Genomic DNA, 22839 nt, shown 5'->3' with positions numbered 1-22839 from the left:
AATTGTGGCCCAGTGATGCAATGCATTGTCATCTGTAAAAATTCCATTGTTGGTTGGGAACGAAGTCCATGAACAGCTGGAATTGGTCACCAAGCAGCCAAACATAACTACTTCCAGTCAATGATCAGTTCAGTAGGACTGGAGGACCCAGTCCATTCCACGTAAACACAGCCCACACCATTATGGTGCAGCCACTAGTTTCCTACAGTGCCTTGTTGACAACTTGGCTCCAAGACTTAATGGGGCCTGTGCCTCACTCATATTTTACCATCAGCTATTAGCAACTGAAATCAGGACTCATTTGACCAGGCCACAGTTTTCCAGTCATTTAAGACCCAACTGATATGGTCACTAGCACAGGAGAGGCACTACAGACGATGTGCTGTTAGCAAAGGCATTCGCATGGGTCATCTGCTGCATAGCTCATTAATGCCAAATTTTGCCGCACTGTCCTAGTGGATATGTTCATCGCATGTTCCACATTGGTTTCTGCCATTAATTCAGGCAGAGATGCCTGTCTGTCAGCACTGTCAACTATGCAAACGCCACTGCTCTTGGTCATCAAGTGAAGGCTGTCAGCCAGTGCGTTGTCCATGGTGAGTGGTAATGCCTTAAATATTGTATTCTCTGAACACTCTCGACACTGTGAATATTTGAATATTGAATTCAATAACAGTTTTTGAAAAGGAATGTCCAATGCTGCTAGCACCAATTACAATTCCGATTTCATATTCCCGTTGTGCGGCCATAATCACGTCCGAAACCTTTACACATGAATCATATGAGTACAAATGATAGCAACACCAATGCACTGCCCTTTTATACTTTGTGTGTGCAATACTGCTGCCATCTGTATATCTCATACAGCTATCCCATGACTTTTGTCACCTCGATGTATATATTTATTTGGATTTTGGTACAAAGTTCCTGAAAGTTTACATATGGACCACAGTGCTATATGGAACTGAAACATGGAAAATATTGAATATAGAAGAAGAAACTTTGAAATATTTGGAATGTTGGGTTGTAGGACAAAACTGAAAATTTAGTGGACAGGTGAGATACTAAATGAAAAGGCACTAAAAATAACATTCAAAGAAAAGAGGATGTATTAGTGTGACAATTGGTACAATGTGCAGCACTAGTTGAATTGGGACTGGAATGAGCTGTAGAGCTGCACCAGCCCCTGATTAGTGAATAGCAATCAGTGTTTAGTTCATTCAGTGAGTGACTCATTACACACTTCTGTGTTTTTTGTTCTTGTTCCTTGTTCAGGTAACAGTTTTTAATTTTTTTACTACTTCCACATTTTACAAGTGTCAAGCCTTAGGAAGTGTACTTCAGTTCATTAGAATTGGTTCCCGAGCTTTCTGAGGCCATTACCCATTAACAAGATCAGATATCATCCAATACCCACCATTGATTAAACTGTGTCGTTGGCTCTAAATTTATTGTAATCTGATGTTGGCCGTGATCAAAACATGCTAATGAAAAAACAAATAGAAAATATTTTGTAGCACCACTACTATTTTGAGGGCAAATCTGTGGGAGTATGGACGTAGAGCATTTCAGCAGTCGCTGGAAAGAGCGAACTTCTGGCAAGTGCAAACTGTTGGAATTCCAATTAAAGTAACATAGATGTTTACTCATTATGAGACACACCAAGTTCGGCTCGGCAAAACTGCCAGCACAGCAGTAAGAATATGGCACTTACAGGCAAGGAGATTTCTCCCCCAACAGAACTAAACACAATGGTGCAATGGCATAACAGGTGTGCTGCTTTCTGGTATAAAGAGCTGTCATTTTGTAGCTTCCACTGAAGAGCTGGCTACTGGTGCAAGAATTCCTTCTGCTTTTCAGCACTGCTGACACCGTGTACTTGTGGCGCAACTCACATAACCAGATCATGTGCCACATACTGGGCTTGGTATCAGCAATCCCTGGCACATGTCTCAGCCTGCCAGATGGGCATTAGGTGCCACCTCGCAGGCCAAGTGGCTAGCTCAGAGGGGTGTTGCCACTATTCAACATTGGCACAGTGCAAATGTCTGAGCAAAATAAACATTTATTTTGATAACCATATTTCTCGGGGTCCCTCCAGCTAGCAACTCTGCCGCAACCCTCCACCATTGGTCATCCTGCACTGAAGGCACTCCATCCTTCCAGGGTCAGATTCAGTTTTAAGAAACAGAATTATTCAGAGAGGTTTATAATCACTGCAAATTCAAGGAATTCATCTCCTTTATTAACAAAATTGAGTAGTAGCAGTTTAATGGCACATGCTCCCTTAATTAAAATTTAGGCATTCATGGTAAACATTTCCTCTCTTAACCAAGAATCCCTTGGCACCTGTGTTGACCACCTCTCCCATGGTTTCCTCAGGAATGCCCACCAATAAACCAGCAGAACATGAATGGATACAGAATGCCCGGAACTCTGTTTCAGAGGAGGTTCACAAAATGACTAAGAAATTTGAGTGCCTACTACATGACACGAGTCATTTGCATCTCCTCCTCCTCCCCCCCCCCCCCCCATATTAATTTCCTTTAACACCAGAGATGGTAACATTCTCTCCAACTAATCTTTACATCCTGCCACTCTTCTGTACATTCCCCCATAAATAATCCTCCATCTATTGTCTGTTTATTTTATTTTCTTCATTGACAGACTGTTCATTGGTAATATTCATTTTTCCTCTATTTCTTTTTGTCGTCTTCTTCGCCCCCCCCCCCCCCACCCGCCCCTCCCCATTTTTTCTCCCATCTTCTTGTTTTCTTTCCTCCCCCCCCCCCCCCAAATTCTTAAACCTTTAGCTGCTGTGGACATGTATACACATCCTGCAACACTGTTCTCTAGTTGCTGTGGGCATGTATACGAACTCCGCCTGTGTTTCCCTACAGTACTGTGTATGTCTGTGTGTCCTGAGCCTGTTACTTCCATATCTCCCTGAGTAAAAAACATTTCGAGTATTTATCATACAACATACATGCCTCTTGCATACTATCAATTGCAAAAAACCTCGTTTCAAAAATCTTAATCGTTTATGAGATATGACAATTATTATGAGCACGTGATTTGCAATGTGTGTAGGCGTTAATGGGCACATTGCACATGACTGCCCAGATGATATGAAACCCAGTAACTCGAGAATGAAATTAGAGACCATTCTGTTACCAATTTTGAATAAAATTTTTATATTTTTCTACATTTAATTCATTGCAGTATATGAGCTAAAACAAACAACATTTAAAGCTCACACAATGCATTTTTACCTCTGCAATACCTTTAAAGTATCACGCAAAGTTTTACTGGTCTGCCTTTCTGACTCTCTGTAATTTTACATGTTTCTCAAGTTGATTCTCCTTTTAATACATATCAAACAGTTTCACAGCATGCTGTAAAATCATGTTTGTTTTACACTGAGAGTGCCACCATTTGACAGCTCAATTTACATTTCTGTAAAACTTTTAGAACTCTAAAATGGAATTTTAATTAAATAAGAAGTGATTGTGAAATTACCTGAATCCTTCTGACCCTTTGGAGGGCTGGCCCAACATTCATTTATGACTTTAAGCACTTCTTCAGAGCTTGCAGAAATGGATGAAGGGACACATCCTTCAGATCTTTTAGTCACCATTGTAGCTGGAGCCTGTTGTTCACATTCTCCAGCAGCAGTTTCCTTTTAATCATAAATAACATAAAAGCGACAGTAATAATCACATCTTGATATAGTGAACAGTTAAAATACAAAATTTAACCGTCTTACCTTGATTTGTTCGGTTGCTTTCTTGTGTTTCAATTTTAACATGGATGCTGTAACTATGTGCTCACACACTTTTTTTTCTCTTTTCTCCATATTAGGTCGATTAGTTGGTGTGTACATAGATAGCAATACCATATTTTCCTTTGAATTAACATCACACAATTTATCAGAAGGTTCACGAGCCACATCTTTGAAGAGTTCTCGTTTTATTGCACACGGTTCATTACCTCCTGGAACTTCACCGTCATCAATGAACAACTGAAAAGGTAGTACCTTTTTCTTTTTGGTTGTAGATGAGAAAGATCTCACGTCGTCATGCAACGGTTTGTTGGGACCACACAGAACTGAATGTGAAAACAGGTTTTTGTTTTTATTGGGGAAGCCAGAAAAGCCATTTTCTTGCTCTATTTTAACAAAACCCGCTCGGCCTTTTGCATAGCAATTTTCTTCGTCACTAAATATTGGAAATTCTGGTATATGGTTCCCATTTACTGAAATCTTTCCTTCCTGCATTTCTCCACATTGCTCATTCTCATTCCCCTGCATCAAAATAGGACTGCTCAAGCCCTCTACCTTGCTAGATAACAATACATTGTTTTTGTTATCTGAGTAAGACATTACCTCCTCTGTCTTTGAACAAGTGAAGATGTTATCAGCCTTAAGAGTTTCTGGGGCACCTGTAACACCACCTGTAGTAACTGAAAATGTGCCTTGGTTTTGGGGTTTTTTCTGCTCATTTACAGCTAATAACAAGGGAGATGTACAAGAACTGGGCTTTATAGGTAACATAATGCCTGCAGTTTCTTCTTTGTTCAATGAAGCGAAAAAATCGCCAGCTTTAAGAGTTTCTGGAGTACCAATACCATCATCTGCGGTAAACACTGAAAAATCACTTGTTTTCAAAGATGATTTACTCTGACTGATCTGCTTTTGCTCCTCATTTTTAGCTGCTAAGAAGGTTGGTGCAGAAGAACTTGACTTATTAGATGATAGCATAACGTCTAGATTTTCGGAATGACGAATTTCCTCTTTGTTCAAAGAAGAAGTGAAAAAACCACCAGCTTTAATGGCTTCTGGAGTTTCAATATCACCAGCTGCAGTATACACTGAAAGACCATTACTTTTCAAAGAACATTTGTCTTGACTGATCTGTTTCTGCTCATTTTCAGCTACTAACAAGGATAGCACAGAAGAACTTGGTTTACTAGCTAATAACATAACACCTACGTTTTCGGAGTGAGGAATTTCTTCTTTTGTCAAAGAAGAAGAAGTGAAAAAAGCACCAGTTTTAACTGTTTCTGGAGCACCAATATCTTCTTCTGTAGTAAATAATGAAAAGCCACTCCCTTTCACAGGAAGAGTGCTTTGTTGGTTTAGTTTTTGTTGCTCATTTTCACCTAATAATGAAGCAGGAGAACAAAAACTTTGCTTATTGGATGACAATATAGTGTCTTTGTTTTCAGAACAAGGCACATCTTCTCTGATCAAAGAAGAGGAAAAACTGTTAGCTTTAACAGTTTCTCGAGCACCAATATCATCTGTAGTAAACACTGAAAAACCATTACTTTTCAATGAAAATTTGCCTTGATTAATTTGTTTTTGCTGCTCGTTTTCAGCTACTAACAAGGCAGACTTACAAGAACTGGGCTTATTAGAGGGTAATATAATGTCTGCATTTTTGGAATGAGGAATTTCTTCTTTGTTCAAAGAAGTGAAACAACCAACAGCTTTAACTGTTTCTGGAGGACTTACACCACCTCCTGTAGTAAGCACTGAATACCCATTCCCTTTCCCCAGAAATGTGCCTTGGTTGGTCACTTTTTGTTGCTCATTTTCAGCTAATAACAAAGCAGGTTTATAAGAACTTTGCTTATTAGATAATACAGTGTCAGTGTTTTCATAACAATGCAAATGATCTTTGTTCAAAGAAGCAAAATTATCAGCACGTTTAAAATTTTCTGGAATACAACTGCCATCTATGACACGTTGCTTAGCAACTGGTGTCAATACACTACGAATGTCAGAAAGGCACAAATTGTCCATTTCTGCCAGTTGATTAGCTGCTGAATCTGTGCTTGTAGGGCCTTCCACACAATGCTGATATTGACTGTTAGGCACTGATGATTGTTCTGGCAGTTTTGTTTCCTGTGAGTAACATTCACTTCCAATTGTGCTGATTTCCGTATGGGTACACTTTTCATAGTTATTGCATAACGCACTCAACTGTTGCTTGTTATCAAACGTATTGTTTTCTGTATAATTACATAAATTACTCTCCTTTTTAGAAATGCTGACACTGCTTTTCTCTGATACAAATGCCATTACAGGATTAAGATTTTCTATATCTGCACTGTGTGGAGGCATACACAGTGTTATTTCCATCTGATCCACTTCCTGGCGCTCTGGAATCCCAAGCTCTGAAAGAGAGGAAGAGAGATGAAAACGTGGGTATTACATATTACAAAGCATATCAGTGGTATAAACTTCATGATACCTTTGTTCCTCCTCTCTTTGCATTTCATATATTTTACTGCTTTAAGTTCTTCAAGACTATATTCTGTCCCACCAGCATAAACCTGCAACACAATATTCCAACAGTTTTCTTGTTAAAGAAGCATTTCTTTATTATATGTCTAAAAACTGAAATTATGACATTGCAATAACAGTCACATTGCTGGGAACAGATTACAAAAACAAATTTGCCTCCAATGACAATTTCAAGCAAAATACTATAGCTGTGAAAACTATGTTATGACACTTTTCTGTGCACTGTGTAAAACTCGCTGGAGTGTTTTACACATTACAATATAGTTTTTAGACAGCAATCTAGACATGCAAAACAATATTAAACAATGAATAAAAATAACAACAATGAAAAACAATTTTAAGTTACTGTTTCTTCAACATCTGTTAAACCTCTAACTGATTCTACAATTGGCAATTCTTGCTCCTTTAAAATTACAGTCCATTGCGTTAACTAATGTGTTACGTAACTCAGTAATGGCAACAAGAATGTCACAAAGTGCAGAATATTGCCGATGACTGTGATAAAAGACCTGTAATTATACAATGAATACTGTGTGCATCTCTTCTACTACTTTTTCTTTGCCTTCTCTTATTTCTCTAGACTGTCACCATTGTTATATGGCATGAGGCATTGTTAGTGACAGTGACTGGCTGGATGCCCTTCCTGACGCCATCGCTCCACCTGAGAAGAAATCTGTGTATCCCATCTGTATACATCTGGAGTAAATCTCATGTTCAAGAATTATAATGTTTATAAATGTCTGCAGAGCATGTAACTGTGGCAGATGTGGGTAACAGCATGGTATTTACCTAGATGTATATGGGAAACTATCTAAAAACCACACCGAGGCTGGACAGCTCACCAGCCCCTGCGATCAGCCCATGAGGCAAGTTTGACCTGGGGCAGGCTGAATCTCTGAAGCAACACACTGATGCGCTCAGCTACCTGGGCGTGTGAATGATGTATGCACAATGTATGATTAACTTATCAGCCAACTGAGTGATTTTGGGTAATGTATAGGGTGATTATTATCAAAGTTAAACTTCCAAAGCACTGTAGAAATACCACCACTGGTCAGAATGATGTCAAATTGCAATGGAATATTATTGGAGAATGGGGGAAACGTATGGCAGAAGAAAAATAAATAGTGTGAAAACTGATCAATAGATGGTGCTGTATGTGTCAGAATACATAAATGAAAACACCTGTCATGCACACAATCCACTGAATTTGGTATAAACGCTCCGGGTACATGGCTTTTCCTCCTTTCACATCTATGGCGTTCGCCATGACTGTCCCAACGCAGGACTGAGCTCTGCTTGTAAAGCTGTGTTACAAGAATTATGACTGTGCACACGTCACTCTGCAGAAGTTCCAGACTCTGAAGGGTTTGAATAAAAGGCATTGGTCCAATGATTGCCATGGGTCTGGAGAAAGTGATTCGGGAATTCAAAAATGTGAAAAGATGAGTTCTTCTGGTGCACAACCTGGTAGAGGGAGGAAATGAATTGATTCTACATCAGTGGAAGCAGTGGCCACAGCAATGCAGGAGGCGGCGAGTGGTCATGTGCAAACGTGTACTGCACGGGGAATTTCCCAAACATCAGACATACCAATGAGCATGGTGGGTAAAATCCTACGAAACATCCTTCTTTGCTGCCCATTCAAAATTACCCATGTGCACGAGTTGCTTTCTGTTGATCTGCCAGCAAGAAAGACCATTTGCTTCAGAATTTCTTCCTCGCATGGAAGTGGACAATGATTGGCCGTGGAAGATTTTGTGGACAGACGAAGCCCATGTCCATCTAACAGGATACGTCAACACACATGAATTGTCTAATATTTGCAATGGAAAATCCACACAAAAATCAACCAGTACCCCTTCATCCTAAGCAGGTCACTGTGTTGTGCAGATTTATGGCATCATTCATCATATTTTTTTTTGAAGAGACAGGTGCTTTCAGTCCTGTTACCTGTACCATCACTGGTATGCCCTACGAGGGTCTTTTCCACAACCATGTCATTTCAGCTCTCCAACAGTGTGGAAAGGTTCATTTTTATGCAAGATGGCGCAACTATGCACATTGAAAATAATCTAGTTAAGCAGCTGCTGAAGCGCTATTTATTCTGGCTGCGGGGCTAGCTGAAAGACGACATGTTCAGTGTTTCGATTGCTAACTTAGCTGCACTGAAGGCACGCGTTGCGCAGCACATTCTGAACGCGACACCGGAAACACTTCGATCAGTTGTGGAACATGCTGTTTCTCGATTCCAACTTGATGCATAAAACTGTGGACAGCGTGCTGAAAATGTTTTTCATCAGTCACACTGAAATTAATAATCCGATTTGATCTAGACTGATGCATTCTATGCATTTTTTTTGGCCTCAGGACAATAAAAAAACCGATTTTTCCCATCTGATGTGATATGGCCTTGCCGTGGTGGATGGGCTTACGTAACTAACAGTATCACACCTGTACACCTATGCACACTGAGTACTACAGTTTGTTTATCGTCAAACGTATACCTTGGGCATTGTTGTACGAGTCATTTGTAGTCAACCACTATTAAATTATGATGCTTACAGCGCCATCTATTGCTACATTTTGTAACTATTTTCCTTCTGCCATACATTTTCCCCTTCTCCGATAATATTCTGTTGCAATTTGACATCATTCTAACCAGTGGTGTTATTTATACAGTGGTTTGAAAGTTTAATTATAATCCAGGTTAATGGTTCCTACAAGGTCAAAGTCATTCACTACACATATCTACATACAAAATAGGATTGTGGTAAGTTTATTAGCAGACATACAAATTTGTTAGCTCTCAGAGTTCGCTGGCCTTAATAAATCACTCGCAACTGCAAAGTTTTGTCATAAATGTCCAAAGCTTACTTGTCACTTTATTGTAATAACCGATGCACATCTCAGTACAAATCATAAATTCAACAAAGTTTAATCTATCCTTAATAATCACACCACCTCAAACTCCTGATATACATAGGGACTTCAGAAAGTAAGATATACATGTCATCTCACGCTAAGACCATTGCACAACATGTGAGCAAATTGTCAGTCGAGAATACAATTTCCGGGTTTCCTGCAGGTACAGTTCCACTGCAGTGTAGCCAATAAGTGAATCATAGCATAAGAGTGAAATAGCTTGGCAACTGGAAATGTACTCCAAAGTTGAAGTACATGGGGAAGTATGGTTCTTGTGGACAACACGTCTAAATCACAAAAATTCACTGTGAAATTCTGGCAGTAGAATGTTCCAACCATTGTCAACAGAGACCTTGTGACTATAGTAGCATGTATCTGTTTTACCTTGAAGTGTGGTTCAGCATTAAATTAGCCTGGCATCATAACATGTAATTTATTTTTTGAATTCCCTTCATAGTCAAAGTCATCAGGAACAAGGTTTTGACAAAAGTTGAACCTTACAGAAATAATTATTATTTTATTATGCCTATCCTGTATACTGCCCCTAATGTGTGAAACCGCTTCACACACACACACACACACACACACACACACACACAGTGCCCACATGCCTCATACCAGAAAACTATATCGTCGTTCCATGTGGCAGCCTAAGGATCACTACCATCGGAAAGAAAAGGTACACCTAATTGTGAGCATATGCAACATGCTTACAGTACCACTCTGCAGTAACAGCTTTAATATAAGCATAGATGGAAGGGATAGAATATTATGTAAGCACACAAATACTTGGCCAGTTTATAGGGGGGCAGATCAGCTGTAGTCTTCCATCTCATAACTAGCTGATATTAGAAGTTGATACTGGCTAGTTTGTAATTTTCAGTCACACAGCAGTGTATCATGTGCAACTGACAAAACACTAGCAAACAGCATTCACAAGCCACTGTCCATCAAATAGTGTCTCTGAAAGAGAGTGGAATATACAATGCCTTGAACTTCCACAAGTGTAGTCACAAATAACTGTTGGCATGGAATTTTCTGTGTTCAATTAATAAGGATAGGCAGCTGCAGTTTTGCATACAACATCATATAAGCCTATGTTAATAAACAGATTAAAAGAAATCAGCAGTGTTGGTGACCATTATATAAAAGTTAAATATTTATTTACCCTAATATGAATGCTGATGCGAGTTACCAGCATCTAAAGAGAAATTGTGGATCAATGCATACACAAAAAGAATGAGAACTACATTTACATCCAGCTGAATACAAGGTTACAAAAAAAAAATCAGTAAAAAAGGAAATCCGACAGACCACCACTCGCCACATGGGAAAAACAGGAAAATTGTTCAATCTTTGGCCAACATCTTTGTTCAGGGCCCACGCGCACACACGCGCGCACACGTAACACTTGTATCCCCATCAATAGGAGTAATTTGTTATCTGTTTTACGTAAAAGCTGGCTATAAATCTACTCCAGGTTACTTACTGTTTCCTGATGATTGGTACTGGTGACTTAAGTGATTTTACAATGATTTACACAAGATGTGGGCAGTTATGAACAGTGCTGTATCATGTACCCTGGTGTCCAAAATTAAAGCAACAAACCGCTGTTTCTCTGTCCTGTGTTTAATTCATGCTATAATCGTACAAACTTTCAACAGATGTCCATACAATTGGGTACTACATGGAAGATGGCATTTCAGTCAATGGACAACCATGCCAATGATGGCGTCAGGCACCTCTCAAACGGGTAGTGTTTGCCGGGTAGTTCCACATCCACAGCAGCCATATATACAGTCCCAAATGGTGCAGTATGGCACAGAGAAGACACCTACCAGAGGAGGGCCACAGGAAGCAGGACAGTTGCTAACTGATGTGGCCAGATGGCTTAATGTGAATCTTTCTGTTGTTTCTCGGACGTGGCAACAGTTTATAGAGACCAAAACTGTATCCCAAAGACTAGTTCAGGACTGACTGTGTGACATCAGAGAGAGAGGACCGTTTTTTACTGTCAGGGCACAACGCTGCTGCCTTGGTTCTGCACAGCAATTGACACCTGACCTCGCAGCATCCACTGGACATGTTGTATCGAGACAAATAGTGTCCAGAAGGTTTCAGCAGAGTGGCCTTTATTGTTGGAGACCAGCTGCACGTATACCTCTAACGTGTCTTCACGGAAGGGAATATCTAGAGTGCAGTCTTCAACATGCCACCTGGACGGTCAAACAGTGGGCCAATGTTCTTTTCACACATGAGTCCCGATTTGATCTGGAAACTGATTCTCGACCGATTCGCTTCTGGAGTGAACATCAAACATGATTTCAGATCCAAACACTGTGGTAACAGACCAGTCCTAAGGAGGATACCTAATGGTGTGGGCAAGAATTTTGTTGACCAGTCTAACACCTCTCCATGAAACTGGATGGGTGAATCACCAAGGCTTAACTGCTCTAAGGTATCATGACGAGATCTTGGGATCTCATGTACGACTGCTGTGAGGAGCTGTGGGCCCAGACTTTGCACTGATAGACAATAATGCTCGACTTCATAGAGCACACGCGGTTGACATTTCCTTGGAAACGGAAGGTATTGCACGCATGGCATGGCCTGCTCATTCTCCCAATTTGAATCCCATAGAACATGTCTGATACACTAGGGAGACACGTTACATCACATCAGGATCCACCAACCACTCTCCAAGACTTGTGAGCAGCTCTGTAGGAAGAACGAGCATTATTGTCTCAGCACGAGACTGACGACATCATTTACAGCACGTCCCATCGCCGTCAGACCTATATTGGAGCCATAGGTGGTCACACCCCATACTGAGCAAATTAAACAGTTGTCAGAATGTGTGTGCGAATCCAACAAGCTGTAAAAACAAAGAACGTGTTTTTACAGCTATGTATGTTGCAGTTGTTTATGTCCTGTGTTCTTTAAATTGTTTCTACTTGACTAACACCTGTTTATACTGTTTTGTGGTAAAATAAATGTAACCTTGCAAAATTTCCATTTGTTGCTTTCATTGTGGACACCAGTGTATTTCACTGTCTTAACTACATCCTGGGATTCTGGATGGTGTGCTCTTCTTCAAGTTACATGGTATAGGTCGTCATCAATGACACAGATGACATCAGTTATTACATTCCATCTTCAACTGATCCTGATGCTCAAATCCTTGCATTTTGATAGCCTCTTGGCCACCTTATCATAAACATTTCCATCACAACTGGACTGAGCCACTAGTTACGAGCCATAATCTATCTGAACTCAACTCCATCTGAAGAGGCCTCAAAAAGCCCAATGGTACTGACTGACTGACTGCCTTGTCATCCTCAGCTGATAGGCATCATGCTTGCACATATGAAGGGCATATGGTCAGCAAACTACTCTCCTGGCCACTGTCAGTTTTCTTAACTGGAGCTGCTACTTCTTGATCCTGCAACTCCTCAATTGGCCTCACAAGGGCTGAATACACCCCACTTGTCAACACTGCTCGCCAGGCCCAAATGGTCACCCAACAAAGTGATAGCAAAGCCTGACAGCACTTTGTTGATATGATGGGAACCTACGCTACCACCGCGGAAAGACCATCAGTATGATCTAGCTGCCTGATATACAAGAATTCACAACTGTTATCTGTTACTATGCAGTTGGTACGTATTTGCTGATCATATAGGATAGTGTTACATCCGGCTATTGCAACATAGGTGTTTAGTCATATCATTTGTTATGAGATACCTAGTACTCTTAAGTTGTGCATATTTGCTAATGAAGGTGTGAGCTGGCTGTATTGTGCCTCTTACAGTACTCATTCTTTGACAAGTTAGGGCAGCCTAATATGTGGTCTATGGTTTCAGCGCACACTCCAGAGTGAACATCTACCATCCTCAACAGTTTTCATTCAAAACAAAAATCATGACCCAACCACAACGTGTGTGTGTGTGTGTGTGTGTGTGTGTGTGTGTGTGTGTGTGTGTGTGTGTGAACTGTGTTACAAAGCCTGTGAACAAAATCGCATAGAACTGTGCAGTAAAAGAGTGAAATCTATAAATGAATATGTAAAAATTTAAAATGTTAAGCAAAGTAACTGTATATGGCTATTTAGCTGCAGTTTTACTGAATTAAAAATTGACAGCACAGAAGAGTCTATGACTTGTGAATGCTTAAATTCTCTCAGTGATATGGGTAATGGCCTGGAAGGGATTTCTGTCTTCAGGACTGTTTAAGTTTGCTCTCTCAATTCTGAAGTTACACTGCAGAAGTCAGTATCATTACCTCCTTGCTCTATGGGGACTTCAACATGAATAATTTGAACATCAGTGCGTCTGACAGAACAGTCCAACAGGCACAATATTTCAGCGAGCAACCCTGACACCACCGTGATTTACATGTGTCGTACCATCTGTACACTGATGAACTGACCATATGGGGAGTGCATGAATGAGGAAAGGTGACTTGCTCAGCCTTATTGATTGCTGTTACATCAGGTCCATTATAATAGATTATTTTTACAGTTTTGAAATTTTAGTTTTCTACAACAATAAAATGATTGTATCTATGGTACAAATGAAAGATTTTTGTTACCTGATGCTCGTATCCCAACTTCTGGTGGTTATTTTGACAATCACAACATGCCTTTTCAAATATCCCATGGCTGCCAATTCTTTACATCCATATCTGATGTGTCATATGGTTTCCTTTTGATCCTCATTTCCTACAGCTGTATATTTCTTATTCATTCAGAATATATTTGTGTCAACAAGATGTTTGATGCTACCAAATAAACATTATCTTGGATGATGATATCTGCATGTTTCTTGAGTAATTCTTTTATTATTTTTATCATCATCATCATCATCATCATCATCATCATCATCATCATCTTTCCTTTCTCAGACCTTTTTAGGTGTGGTTAAAAATTGAAAGTGACGCGGACCTTGATCAAGCGTGACTTCCTTTTAACTGTACGGTATATGTTATACTGCATTTAGGAACTTTCGGGTAATTGAACATGTATCAATAATTACGGATTTCTGTAGTTGTATATATAAGTTTGGATGTAGCTGTATTGCATTGATGTACTGGTGGATATTGTGTGGTATGACTCCTGTAGTTTATAGTATAATTGGTATAATGTCAACTTTATCCCGATGCCACATGTCCTTGACTTCCTCAGCCAGTTGGATGTATTTTTCAATTTTTTCTCCTGTTTTCTTCTGTATATTTTTTTTGTATTGGGTATGGATATTTCGATTAGTTGTGTTAATTTCTTCTTTTTATTGGTGAGTATGATGTCAGGTTTGTTATGTGGTGTTGTTTTATCTGTTATAATGGTTCTGTTCCAGTATAATTTGTATTCATCATTCTCCAGTACATTTTGTGGGGCATACTTGTATGTGGGAACGTGTTGTTTTATAAGTTTATGTTTTAAGGCAAGCTGTTGATGTATTATTTTTGCTACATTGTCATGTCTTCTGGGGTATTCTGTATTTGCTAGTATTGTACATCCGCTTGTGATATGATCTACTGTTTCTATTTGTTGTTTGCAAAGTCTGCATTTATCTGTTGTGGTATTGGGATCTTTAATAATATGCTTACTGTAATATCTGGTGTTTATTGTTTGATCCTGTATTGCAATCATGAATCCTTCCGTCTCACTGTATATATTGCCTTTTCTTAGCCATCTGTTGGATGAGTCTTGATCGATGTGTGGCTGTGTTAGATGATACGGGTGCTTGCCATGTAGTGTTTTCTTTTTCCAATTTACTTTCTTTGTATCTGTTGATGTTATGTGATCTAAAGGGTTGTAGAAGTGGTTATGAAATTGCAGTGGTGTAACCGATGTATTTATATGAGTGATTGCTTTGTGTATTTTGCTAGTTTCTGCTCGTTCTAGAAAGAATTTTCTTAAATTGTCTACCTGTCCATAATGCAGGGTTTTTATGTCAATAAATCCCCTTCCTCCTTCCTTTCTGCTTAATGTGAATCTTTCTGTTGCTGAATGTATGTGATGTATTCTATATTTGTGGTATTGTGATTGTGTAAGTGCATTGAGTGCTTCTAGGTCTGTGTTACTCCATTTCACTACTCCAAATGAGTAGGTCAATATTGGTATAGCATAAGTATTTATAGCTTTTGTCTTTTTTCTTGCTGTCAATTCTGTTTTCAGTATTTTTGTTAGTCTTTGTCTATATTTTTCTTTTAGTTGTTCTTTAATATTTGTATTATCTATTCCTATTTTTTGTCTGTATCCTAGATATTTATAGGCATCTGTTTTTTCCATCACTTCTATGCGGTCGCTGTGGTTATCCAATATGTAATCTTCCTGTTTAGTGTGTTTTCCCTTGACTATGCTATTTTTCTTACGTTTGTCTGTTCCAAAAGCCATATTTATATCCTTGCTGAATACTTCTGTTATCTTTAGTAATTGGTTGAGTTGTTGATTTGTTGCTGCAAGTAGTTTTAGATCATCCATGAATAGCAAATGTGTGATTTTGTGTGGGTATGTTATTATTATTATTATTATTATTATTATTATTATTATTATTATTATTATTATTCATTACCACCACCACCACCACCACCAAACATAACAGAAGCAATACATACACTGCAGTACATATTTCATAATTAAATGAACAGAAATAAATAATAAGTTTAATCACTAAACAGTTTTAATGCATGAACACGTCACATCGACTTTACTGAGCCATTTTGATATAAGCTATTCCCTTGAACACTGCATAGGACACTGAGGACATGAGTATATATATGTAACTGTCAAAGTTGCACCATATTTGTTACGTTTCCAAACCTCAAAGAAATCACAGCTGTGCAAGGTTTCTGTTTCATCAAGCAAAATCACTCTGCAGTTGGTTAGTGGCTATGCATTTGATTTGACTCCTTTGAATTCAGCTGTGAGCTCTATTCATGGTGGGATTCCAGGTGTTTCTTAGATTTTATCCAGTTGTCCAGATAGGAAGCGGTGTATTTCTCGAACTATCCTGTAGGTACAATAGACTTCATAATGAAACGGCTACTTTTATGCCATGAATTGGTGTTCTGTGGAAGTAAACAGCTTAGCTGTACCCTTATAGGCTGCCTTTTCTCTTCTAATTGGAGCAATGCCAGCCAGGAAATAAAACTTCTTGGTTGGGGCTGGTCATAACCACTAAATTACCGATCTGCAGCTTTCATTTAGGACAGTCAACTTTCATGGCATGAGTTGATTTATACCACAGTGGGCTATCACATTCACCAGTGGAGAAGCGCATTACTAAAACTGTAGTTTTCACAACAGGTTGTTTGCCTGTCCCAAGTTGTTTTGGTTAATTTTCAAAGTATTTAATTTCTGCCATCTATATTCAGCTTGATGTGGTACCACTGTTCCCGACTTGTTAGATCTCGATATAAGATAAATCCCAAGTAAATTAAATTTGCACACGGCCTCAGAATTATACCTCACCATAATGTCACCTTTCTTGACACTTGTTTGTAGCGAATATGAAAAGTATATATTTTAATTTTAGTAGGATTTGGCTCAAGTTGGTTTTCTACACAGTAGTGTTCCACACTTTCAAGTGCTTCTGTAAGCTTTGAGACAGATTTTGCCACTTTTTCTGTGGATCATTTTTGCTGCAGCAAGAAGAAAAAGTCACAGCACAAGTTGTCAGTTTTAGTTACCTAGTTGGTTTATCATATGTACATCCATTACTGAAATGCAAAAAGATACAAGAATAAGATGTAAGGCAGCTGCTTATAGGATAGAAGTAGAAAGCACATTTAAAAGTGTGCAAAACCAGAAAGAACAACATGTCACCATAACCAGCCCAGCAGATGTTCACAATGTGCATACCCCACTCCTGGACACTCTGCAGGCAAACTTATACAGGGTGTCCCCAGAAGAATGGTCAATTTTCAGGGATATGGCAGGAACAATCATTTGAAGCAAAAAGCTTTGTAGGGGCATATGTCCTATCCTGAATGTTATCTGAGACAGAACACGTTTAATGGACATTGTATTTATTTTCTGTATTATTCAATACATTGTCAGGTTTACAAATATACAACAGTTAATAAACATTACAACACATGTTTTACAAAGGACCAATTGAAGAATACATATTTTAACACATTTGTCTCTAAGCATTATCATGCACCTCACATTACAGGTCACAATAAATGTTTGAATATCCCACCCTTGAGTGAACGTGTGTTGCCTGTCTAAGTGGCTCTGCACATACCCCAATGAGGGCCATAATGTCCATGATGCACACAAGAAGCCCATCTTGCATCTTCACCTTTTGTTTGTACACCTCAGACTTCATCCAAACCCATAAACATACATCTAATGGCATAAGATACACAATCTGAGTGGCCAGTTCGTTGCACTACCACAACTGATCCAGCAATTAGGGTAAGCGCAGGTGAAATGTTCCTTCACACATCTGGTAATACGTAGAGGGCTCTATCATTCCGAAAGTACATTGCAGGCTGAATGTCCAAAGGAACGTCCTCACGGTGTTCAAAAAATGAATGTTCCAAAAAATGCAATTAATTCTGTCCAGTCATTTACTCTTCTAAAACCAAACTTGAAAATTGGTATCCACTGTAGTGTGTAGATTTTCCTGCGACTATGATTATTCCGTGTGTTGTTGATTTCATTCTGTATAAAAGTTACTGTATCAGTAAATAACATAACTGCAAGCAAATAATGATTTCATTTAATCAGTGACAAAATTTAAAGCATGTGCCACTGTCGCCAATGAGAAGCTTGTGGACACGCTGTATGTGAAATGAACACCAGTTTATAGCATGTAATTGTCCCCATACACATGTTTATGAGATACTAACACATGCAGAAAGCAGTCGTGTGCTGGTATTAGAAATATGCTGTACCATTTAAACAACGTGTTGCTGTTCCTGCAGATTGTTGAACTGCTGGTTCTGAAGAAAAATGGGAACTCTGAAGAACACCTGTTTCACACAGTGTGTGCTAAAAACTCTGGTAAATACTATGATGAGAAATTCAACATGTCAGAAAGTGGACAGTATTGTTCGGCAGCAGCAGCAGCAGCAGTTGCTGCAGCAGCACTACTTTCACAGAAGCTGTAAACACACACAATATCTGATTATTTTTCATTATTGTAGAGGTGTGGCATTTTAGCCAGCATACTATGAACACAGTCTACCAATGCTTCTCTCTGATACATTCTTAGTCCCTCCCACTATGTCACTCCCAACACACCCTGGCCAACTGCATGTTCAACAGCCTAGTTAAAGGGCACAAAGACATCCCGAACAAAGAGATTAGAAGTTATAAAGGGACGGTGGGTTAGAATAGCACATCAAAGAGGTTGAGTGGGTAAGAGAGAGATGTGTACCCTAGCCCAAAATCAAATGCACATTAAATGTGTTTTATCTCAGAAAGCATTCGGAATATGGTATACAACCATAAGAAGTTTTTTTTTTTTTTTTTCTAATGAGATTTCCCATAATATCCCTGAATATAGGCCGTACCTCATAGGACACCCTATATAGTGGTACTCCATCCTCTAAAATAATAATAAAGCTGCAATAGTCAAGTTCAATGAGCTGACTTGTACAAGAATTCATGCTCTATCACGAAAGTAGATGTCTGGTGGTAACATTAAAATGGGCAGGCACACAGCCAGTCATTGTTGCTTGCTGTGAATAATCAAATATGCTGGCACAACGCAGCCTTGTGGTCTATGGGTCACACCTTACATGACCACTGATCCCATATGCGTAACATCACCCACAACATGCTTCAAAACAGACATGTGGTGTTTATTCATGCAAGTAATTTTAGGAAAAGAGTACAATAAAGACTGACACTGTCCTGTAATTCTTAACCTCACTGCAGTTATGGCAGACATCTGCAAATAACCCACACATACCTACAACAGCACACGCTTTTATCCAAAAGGTAACAATTATTGTGGTTATCAACACCCACACAGACCTCTAACTATACAGGACAAGTACATCTACCTATTTGAGTCCATGGTAATCTCACATCAAACTTCATTTTTAATTAACTCTTATTCTATGTTTAGTTTATGTAAACAGAGGGGGTCCCTATTTCCATTACATTTTTATTATGTCAATGAAGGCAGAACAACTTATGAGCCTCAGGATATCTAATGCCTCAATTTCAGATGGATTCACTTTCAAATGGTCATTTACAGTTGCTGTGTAATTCCTTTTGAGGCATTTGCTCCTTCGAGAATGAAGTTTCCCTGTTAATACAGCTGAATCCACTTCTTTATAGAGCCACAGAAAGTTGCTTATAAATAATACTTACTATTGAAATTTAACATACCTGGTCCTTTGGATACATCGGCTGCTGATTGGGACTAGGAACTTCAAAGATTGCAATTGGGCAATTAAATCCATCATCTTTCTTTTTAGGCTTCAGAGCATTTAGAAACATCACAGTATTTAAAGGCTCAGGCTGTGCATTTTCTTCACTAAGAACTGAAAAAACAACACATGACAAGTTCCAATAACTTCCTGAAGTATGGAATTGACTAATGTAAATAATAATAATAATAATAATAATAATAATAACAAAGAGATAGAGGGGCTGGCCAGTACTTACCTCAGCTCAGTACAGCCGATAGATACACATAAAACGGAACTGAAAATTTACGTTCCTAGCTTTCGGAACAAATGTTCCTTCATCGGGGAGAAGAGATGGGAAAGAAAGGGAAGAAGGGAAAGTAAATTCAGTTACTCACAACCCAGGTTATGAAGCAACAGGGAAAGGAAAATAGGGAGGGTAGCAAGGATGGAGGCATGGTTGTCAGAGGGAAGCCAAAGATATTCTACTGTAAGTACTGTGCCAGCTTCAAACCAAAGAGGATGCATACAGAAGTAAAGAGGTATATAGTATAAAGATAAACACAACTATGTAGGATGAAAAGATGGGTGAATGGCTAAAGAGGAAAGGGAAAGAGGAGAAGACTGAAGAGTGAATGGGAGTGAGGTTGTTTAACGTAGGTTCAGTCCTGGGGGATGGCGGGATGAAAGGATGTGTTGGAGTGCAAGTTCCCATCTCCGCAGTTCACTGATATTGCGGAGACATGGCAATATCCTTTCTTTCAGGAGTGCTAGTTCTGCAAGGTTCGCAGGAGAGCTTCTGTAAAGTATGGAAGGTAGAAGACGAGATACTGGCAGAAGTAAAGCTGTGAGTACCGGGCGTGAGTCGTGCTTCGGTAGCTCAGTTGGTAGAGCACTTGCCCGCGAAAGGCAAAGGTCCCGAGTTCGAGTCTCGGTCGGGCACACAATTTTAATCTGCCAGAAAGTTTCAACAATATAATTCATTACTAGTATTCAAACAATGAAAAATCCAGGATGGAATAATGACAACTTTATGAAAAGGATTGATTGCCACTCACCATATAGTGGAGATGCTGAGTAGCAGGCACAACAAAAATACTATTAAACATGTAGGCTTTCAGCCAGATGGCCTCCTTCTGCAATAGACTCACACCACTGTCTCCGACTAAGAAGGCCTTCTGGCCAAAAGTTTAAGTGTTTAGTAGTATTTTCTTGCGCCTGTCTGCAACTCAACATCTTTGCTATGGTGAGTAGCTTGTTAGTATTCACCATGAGATATAATACAACTCCCAGCACTATCTCCTGTTGTAATTTTACAGTTTCCTTTATTTCTATGAACTTAATTTCATTAGTCAACAGTAATTTCATTAGTCAACAGTAATTCAAATGTGCAAAGGCCAGCTGGACAATGGGAAACTTTTAAACATATATCTTTAGGTACCGTCAAATGGGGTGATTTCGGACACCGGAGTGAATTCGGACAGTATGGCTTATTTATTCTTTGCCACTGCATAGAAACAAAGAGTTACTTATTTTAACGTTCGTGCACCTGTTATTTTAAGCGCAAGAATGCATTTATCGCTTTTCACGACTTATTTGTTTCCCTACGTGAATAATTGACGAACAGTCTCAGTGTTAAGAATCCATGCATTATCGTAAAGTGGAAACTTTCTATTGTTGCACCGAGCGGGAAGTTATTATAACAGTAATCGTCGATGGACTCAGTAGTTAACAGCATTGAGATAATTTATGTACAAGTTTGTCGAGTTTCTCGTGCAAAGTTATAAAATAACGACGGTTTTTGTAAAACTGTGTACTGTGTGAGGTGACTTCGGACAATGCCAAGAATGTATAAGAGCAGGAGAGGTGCTACAGTACGGTGTAATTATGACCCAGAACTTTTAGATAAAGCGGTTCGTGATATTCAGAATGGTAAATTATCATACAGAAAAGCGTGCGATTTGTATGGCATACCTAAATCAACCCTACAAAATAAAGTGCAGAAAGCACATCCGAAAAAAATGGGATGACAGCCAGTGCTAAATAAAGAAGAAGAAGAAATGTTGAAGCAAGGTATCTTGAGGGCTGCACATTGGGGATTTCCCTTCACTAAATTGGATATTAGATATTTATTTAAAGGCTACCTTGCTAAATCTGGCCGAAAAGAGAAGAAATTTCATTACGATCTGCCAGGAGAAGAATGTCTGCATTAATTCCGCGAATGACAGTCAGAAGATCTTTCGGTTCACTTAAGCGAAAATACTAAACGAGCTCTTGCAGAAGTGAACAAAGAGACTTAAGATGTTTTTCTCCGATGTCAAGAGAAAGCTGGAAAATCTTCCACCATGTGTAAAATGTCACCAAAATCAAATAAAAAGCATGTAGAATTTAAAAAAAAGGCAGTAACTGTTTGAATTCACCCTCTATATACTGTAACTTCGCACAGAGATTTAAAAAAAACATGTGTCCGAAATCACCCCAATCCATGGGGTGACTTCAGACACTTTATTTAACTGCCACAGATAAATATACCTACACATATACTTTCTGGTTATGGGATACTTTATTTGTTACACACATACCCTACCACTTCCATAAAAATCAATTTAATCTAACAATATATACGAAAGTTACAATCAAAATAACGACAAAACCGTCCGAAATCACCCCGATAGATGGTCCTTCAACCCATTCCTGTTCAACTACTCCAATACAAAATCCTACCTCCTTGTACTTTATTGGATTGTAACGACATGGTGAATGATCAGAAGACAGACAAGAAACTTAAGAGAGCTCGGATCAATGGAGAGATGCATCAGAATGCAAGTGGGATATTTATCAGTATGGCTCAAAGAGAATTCATGGTGTGCAGCTTCAACACCACTAAACCTTGTCTACCTAATGACAATGGCTATTTCAACTAAACTAAATTACAGATTTAGAAGGTTGAAACACCTAAGATTACTAGTACCAGATGACTAAACTAGCCTGCAAATTTTATCCACCAGATGACTCTATATTGGATTCAATAGTGCATTTTCACTGAAGTAGTGTGTAACAAAAATGCCTTAGAGACTTACAGTAGTTGTATATGCTAATTCACAAGACAAATTTCAATACAGACAACACTTATCATAAAGTGGCAAATGCATGTATCATCTAAGACTGAAATGGCCTCTTGGTGCATATTGACAGGCTGAGTAGTGAATACAAAAGCCATGATGTCCCAGTCA

At 39.0% G+C, this 22839-nt stretch overlaps 1 protein-coding gene across 3 annotated transcripts in view; it reads right to left on the bottom strand.

Annotated features, from left to right (window-relative positions):
• The window catches only part of LOC126484011 (uncharacterized), a 134886-nt gene that overhangs the window by 50660 nt on the left and 61387 nt on the right, over positions 1–22839 (bottom strand). For all 3 annotated transcript variants that reach the window (XM_050107331.1, XM_050107333.1, XM_050107332.1), the window contains exons 6-9: positions 19587–19741; positions 6258–6339; positions 3767–6180; positions 3520–3679 (exon numbers count right to left, since the gene is read on the bottom strand). In XM_050107331.1, coding sequence (XP_049963288.1) covers positions 3520–3679; positions 3767–6180; positions 6258–6339; positions 19587–19741 — 2811 coding nt within the window. The remainder of the gene's footprint in view (positions 1–3519; positions 3680–3766; positions 6181–6257; positions 6340–19586; positions 19742–22839) is intronic.

This window comes from Schistocerca serialis, chromosome 6, assembly GCF_023864345.2.
Source record: "Schistocerca serialis cubense isolate TAMUIC-IGC-003099 chromosome 6, iqSchSeri2.2, whole genome shotgun sequence".
NCBI lineage: Eukaryota > Metazoa > Arthropoda > Insecta > Orthoptera > Acrididae > Schistocerca > Schistocerca serialis.
Note: the sequence above shows the minus strand (reverse complement) of the source record. Positions and strands in the feature narration are given on the sequence as shown.